General features: G+C 40.9%; 1 protein-coding gene across 1 annotated transcript; it reads right to left on the reverse strand.

Annotated features, from left to right (window-relative positions):
- Positions 1–4: 4 nt before the first annotated feature.
- On the reverse strand, positions 5–5805 carry LOC112029778 (protein unc-13 homolog). The gene is made up of 5 exons (XM_024062466.2): positions 5137–5805; positions 3871–4740; positions 2758–3213; positions 1689–1878; positions 5–1599 (listed from the first exon to the last, which is right to left on the reverse strand). Exons 1-5 carry the CDS (start codon positions 5695–5697, stop codon positions 665–667), a joined length of 3012 nt encoding a protein of 1003 aa, XP_023918234.2. The 5' UTR covers positions 5698–5805; the 3' UTR covers positions 5–664.
- Positions 5806–6044: the final 239 nt, after the last annotated feature.

Below are 6044 nucleotides of genomic sequence, written 5' to 3' on the forward strand. Positions count from 1 at the left end.
GAGATACACGAATAATCTAGAGTCGATCATATACAAACTAGCGCATACAGTATACACACTGAATATAAGTATGACTGCGATAAGAGCAGCCTGCTTTATAATACATACTAATAACAAATACCAGTACTTGTATGAAAACAATAATGCTATACTATGCCTTGTACCAGTAAGGCCTACAAGCCACTACAATGAAATTCAAACAAAAGAGGGGGGCAGCAAAAACAAAAGAATGGGGGGAAGATTTAGGAAGAGGAAAGAACCACTAGTGGGAAAAAAATTTGCTGCAGATTGCGGTATGGAACAGACAAGAATATCATCGAAGGAATCTCATGGCTTTATACGATGAAAATGAATCTCAAAGAATATCCACTATTCTTCACAAGCAAGCCTCTTGGAAGTTCCGCACTCTTTTTGTCTCTACTTGGACTTTGAATCGTCACGTATAGTGGCCAAAGTAAACCAAGACGCTTGGAATGTAATATACAAAGATCACTGCTATTTCTTAAGGCACCTAAAGCTCACCCGCCCATGAAAATAAGGAGCCCTCTCAATTGGGCCATCTTTACTAAATACAAGCAGAACTACGAGTAGGTTCTGCAAATGCAGTACCAATGCAAGAAGAGATTTCCCTAGTTTCCATGCCCATGCACCACAGCCAAGTTTCTCACAGCTTTTTAGGCAAATTATAAGTCTTCTTTAGAAATCTCGTAGCTGCTTCATCGTTCCTGTAGCACAAAACACGTAGAAGTGTGTTTGGTTCAGTTGGGTTCCAATTCCCAGAAGTTGGGGGTAATGGAAGTTTGGACCTGGCAGAAGAGCCATATGTCTCCAAGGTCACACGTCTAAACCGTTCAATGAGGCTCTCAGTATCGGTTCGGAAAAGTGGAAGCACACCCGTCACCATAGGAGAAAACTTGTCTATCAACTCAGAAGGCAAGCCATCCCCACCGGCCCAGAATAGATCTTTGAGAGATCTGTAATCATCCTCTATTATCTGAGAGTCTTGCCGGGAGAAAGCACGGGAGGGGCCTCCAGCAAGCAACACCAGCAAGAACCCATCAAAGGATGCTCTCATTAAGTCAGTAATAATCCGTGTTCGAACTCTTTCATGCACAGTGTCTGAAATGATCATCAAGTTTTTCTCAAGTTCCTGAATAAAAGGCTCAATCCTAGAAGACGATGGCTCTCCAATGTATAAACCATCCCATAGAACATGACTTAAATCATGGAAAACAATTCTATAAGCCACAGCCTCACACAGTTGCTGAACTCCTTCCACACAAGCAACTGGTGAAAGCTCAAATTTCTTTCCTAACCCATTAGAAAAGTCCTCTGCATGAGCAGATTCAGAATTCCTGAGATAAGTGATTATCCTCTTCTCCAAGGCTTCCAACTCAGTTCGGATTCGTTGCAAAGTGTTTATACGAACACATAGCTGAGATATCCCAAAGGAGTTATCACCATTCACTGTTGCAACCTGAGGATTTCTCTTCTGAGAATTTGGTGTTTTTTCTTTCTTCTTCCCAAAGCTGCCGAACTTTGATCCTACGGTACATCTGGTTAATGATGGCATGGTGGGAACAAATGTAGTTCGTGACCCTGATTTCAAAATAAAGAGTGATGATTACCACATATATCATGCACCTGAACCTATATGTTCATAATTTGAGATTAGTGAAAGCACTTACCACAGCCTGATTTTGCCTTGGTTACGTAGTATTGAACACATCTGTCAAGACCAGTCATCAAGTCAGGAAGCAATGCAGGATGCATTGGTATTGGCAACTGAAAGAATGCAACCAAAGTTTCATCTAGAATTCGCAAAACTTCAACAGCAGATGGAGCATATCCTTCTTGGTTTGCTCTTGGATTCCAGACCTAAATATCATAATGAACAAGGTTAGGTGAAGGAAAGATGATAAAGATCTTTGTTCATTTGCCAATGGTCCCCAGACCAAATGCCATCTCCTCCCCTCACAAGTGACAGATGGAGGGTGAGATCATGGATTCACTCCCATGTTGGTGCATGGGTTGTGTATTTCCCTAATTTGAGATAATTGTTCATTTTTATAACAGAATTATTAGTGTCCATCTTTATATGTTTATCTGCAAGAAAGCATGAATAATAAGAAAGGGCATTTAGCATGGTCAAGTGACCAATGTTTGTCACAAGATTCGACAAATGTTGTGTTCAAAATATTCAGGATATTCATTTTTATTTATTTATAAATAATAATAATAATTGTGGGGGATGGACAAACCACAGGCATTAGGTACCACAGATAGTGCTAGACTGCTGGTACCACTGGGCTATCACTTGAACCCCAAAATATTTAGGAAATTCCACCCAAGGAAACTTGATATCATAACTGGTATGATGTTAGATAAGTTCTATGTGTGCAACTACACATATAAAACAAGTCAAGCTTTTCACTTATACTACAATGAATAGAAAATATAAAGATGGAAAAAAAAGGGGGTGGGGGGGAACTGAGACGCTTCTTATCCAGCTGCAATACATTTGCCCATGAGCCCACAATAGGATCCAATATAATTGCCAATCAGCTGTGACTCAAATGGCACTTCCTCCTCCCAAAAGGTGTAGAGAGAGTACGGTCACGGGTTCATAACCCATAGGGTGTGTGTAACTTATTAAAAAAAAAATCCAGTATAATTACTAATTAGTCATGATGACAAACTTCAACAATAATGCATCAATAGAGTGAACATATCCTCAAATGAATAATGAGTGCGCACCTCTTGTTGCAGATTCCTATCAACCCATTCCTTCAGTGTGTCTAATCTTGTTTTCATCCACCCTTTCACCAGATTGGCAATAGCGGCTTCAGCCTCATAAGGAGGCATCTCACGGATTATTGCCTTCCCTCCATCATCACTGTCCACTGAATCTTCCACAGCTATCTGCACAAGATCTTTCTCCAGCTTATCTGCAGCCCTCAACACTTGAACTGCATCTGGTGTCAACTCCATTATACCTGATACAAATTGTTTTAGCTCATTCCCATAGCAAGCATGAAGGGTGGCTACAGCCACCCCAGCTGCTAAAGGATGCCATATCTTCAATATTGGACTGAACACCTTCTTCTCATTACTTGCCAGCTCACCAACATCCTTAGCAAGGATGGCCAGCACAGGAAGAGGATTTGGCTGGTTTTTGGATGCTCTCCTGCTAGAGTCTGCCTTTTCCATTCGCTATATAATAAAAGTTCAAAAATTATTTCAGGTGATACATCCAACTTAAAAGAACCCAAAATAATATACTGCAAAAATATGAGTAAAAAAAAAATGCTTGGAGCGAGGCAGAAATTACACAACCAATAGGTATCCTCATCTCTCTCTCTCTCTCTCTCTAAGAAAACGGAAACACTTTCCTTTTTGTCATACTTTTGAGTCAAGCATATAATATATCGTCTCTCAGTAAATAGGGAGAACTGACATAATAAAGTTGGTTGCTCATCATGCCCCCCAAAAAATTTGTTCTTTACTGTTATAAAATCTAAAATTTAGGGACAACTAATGTGTTGCACAAATACTTGCTCTTTTCTGGACACCTCTCCCATAGCATTATGGTCTTGTAATTTTACATGTTCTGAAAATGAAATAATGCACGTGCTATTTTGTTGAAAGTTTTTTGGGAGGTATATTAAGAAAGCATCCAACATATTGCAACAGACTTGCTTACCAAATTCAATTCTTTATGCATGCAATGTAATAACACAGGGTCTACTAACAATGCAAAATCCCCACTGTATCACATTTTAGACTCTCTTAATGTGTGTGTGTGTGTGTGTTGGGGAGGGGGGGGTGGGGGGGGGGGTTTGGAATGAGATGCAGATTGTATGGACTTGCCTGTGCAAAAGCTGTGCGTATTGATGACCTGATGTAAGTGTCAATCCTGTTGCGAGCAACATCAACTTCACCTTTCCTTTTTCTGCGATACTCATTAGATATATCTTCAACCAAAATCTTAGCAGCTGATACCCCCAGAGAAACAATGCCCTGCATGGAATCGATATTTCCAGCATCAAAAGTATCATGATATGCAAGGAGCCTTTTCTCTGCCCAACCCAATATCGAACTCAATGTAGAACTCAAGACCTTGGAGTACTCTGGATCCTTTGTTATTTTTGCATCTTTTGCAACTTCTGCAAGCTGAGCATCAGCTGCATACAGCAGGTCCATCTCAACTTGGCCGGTTGCAACAAAACGGTGAAATAAAATCCACGTGAAGCAAATGTTATGGAATATTTGGTTTATTCCAAGAATTACCCAGGTCTTCTTAATGTGTTCCATTAGCTCATCAACTTCATCAGCAATAGACGTTTCATCATTAGCATCAAAGCAAGCTTCTAGAAGCATTTCATAGAGCCGCAGATTCAGCGGAAATCCATCTGCCCAGTGGCATGTCTCATAGATAGAACCCTCAGATGATCTGCTAGCAAGAGCCATAACAGCACTACGAAGGACTTGCAGCGATTCATTATTCTTCCCAGTTTCAATGGGCCTATCCAAAGCCCCACGAATAAGTTGCCGCAGCCGCTGTGCAGCAGAATTTGACTTATCCAATGGCATTTGGGGATGCAAAATTAGACCAGCCTCAAGAACTCTTAGGGTCCTCTTTTGCCACGCATCATATTCTTCATGATCAGTAAAGTCCGAAAGCTTGAGCTGCTGTAATAGCTCTAATGGAACTACTACTGATTCAATTCGCCTTCCAACCTGTCACCAAAACACGAAAACAAGGCCGTAAAAAGCCGATTACTTAAATGAAACAACGGTTATAGTTGTTTATCCAACACCGAAACCACATTGTAGCATAGTGACAGAAACTCAAAACTTTCAAAAGTAGTCAATAATTATATGCAGAACTATAGGAGACAATCCAATAAGGAAATGTATTTGAAACCCAAATATCAAAAAATTTGTCATGATCCATATAAACTCAATTCCATCAGATCAAACAACAATTAGTATAAACCCAATAAAACATTCAACCAAAAATCAAAACTTTATCAAATGGGTTAAAATTTAATAGAAATAACAATCAGAAAAGACTAAAATTTGAGTAATTCAAAAGCAGCAAAGTTAGATCAACGAATCGAAAAGCAAAAAGACCTGACTAGCAACGATTCTGAGAAGAGCTCTTCGGACTCTGGAATCCATAGCTTCAGAGACACCCATTTGAGTTCTCATAAGCTCTCCAACCGTCAATGGCCTCTTCGGCTTGCCGTGACCCGAACCCGAACCCGAACCCGACCCGGGGCTTTTCTTGGGGGACTTGAGTCCAAAAGCTTTCTTGACTTTACTAGCAGCGGTGGAAGTGATGGATCGCTGTAACCCGGGCGAGTTGGGCGAATGGTGACCCGGACCCGAACTCGGCGAGTCGGAATTTCCTGCGCCGTTGTTGCTGCTGCTGCTGTTGTTGGAGGAGGAGGAGACGAAGCTGAGGGGTTTTGCGGTGGAGGTACGGCAGACGGCGACGAAGATCTCGTAGGCGGTGAGGCGGAGGTCGGAATCGGTGAGTTGGGTGGTGGCGAGTTGGCCGAGTGGGGAAGGGAGATCGGGGGCCGTGGGTTTGGCAGGCATTATTGGTGGCGGAATTGGTGGCTGAATGGGCGGAGGAGTCATCTCTCTCTTGGAGTGGCCCAGAGACAAGTCTCTGAAGAGATGAGCCATTGTAGAGAGAGAGAGAGAGAGAGAGAGAGGAGGAAATGAGAAGAAACAGTCTGAAATATATGGACTCAGTGGGGATGATGAGACAGTAAAATACTAAAATGTAGACTATAGAGAGAGAGAGAGAATATAATAAAAAGCAAAAGCTACCTGTATCTGTGAAACTATATGATATGTTGCTGTTGTGTTCTTACTTTTTTTGTTTTGTTCTTTGGTTATTTATTTTTTTGGAATAAAATGGATGAATAGGTTTTTTTTTTTTGGGTGCTTGTATGATAGAAAAAAGTAATATATTTTAGCTAATTATACCCCAAATCTATCCATATAATAGAAAAAGTACTACATTTTAG

The sequence above is a fragment of the Quercus suber genome, unplaced genomic scaffold, assembly GCF_002906115.3.
Source record: "Quercus suber isolate HL8 unplaced genomic scaffold, Cork oak 2.0 scaffold_185, whole genome shotgun sequence".
NCBI classification, from domain to species: domain Eukaryota; kingdom Viridiplantae; phylum Streptophyta; class Magnoliopsida; order Fagales; family Fagaceae; genus Quercus; species Quercus suber.

Excerpts from the sequence above, each read along its gene's own strand:
- LOC112029778 (XM_024062466.2), bottom strand. The coding sequence starts at position 5,697 with ATGGCTCATCTCTTCAGAGACTTGTCTCTGGGCCACTCCAAGAGAGAG. Across the intron at positions 3,214-3,870 it reads TACGCACAGCTTTTGCACAG|CGAATGGAAAAGGCAGACTC; the intron begins GCAAGTCCATAC and ends TTTATTATATAG. Across the intron at positions 1,879-2,757 it reads ATAGGAATCTGCAACAAGAG|GTCTGGAATCCAAGAGCAAA; the intron begins GTGCGCACTCAT and ends TATGATATTTAG.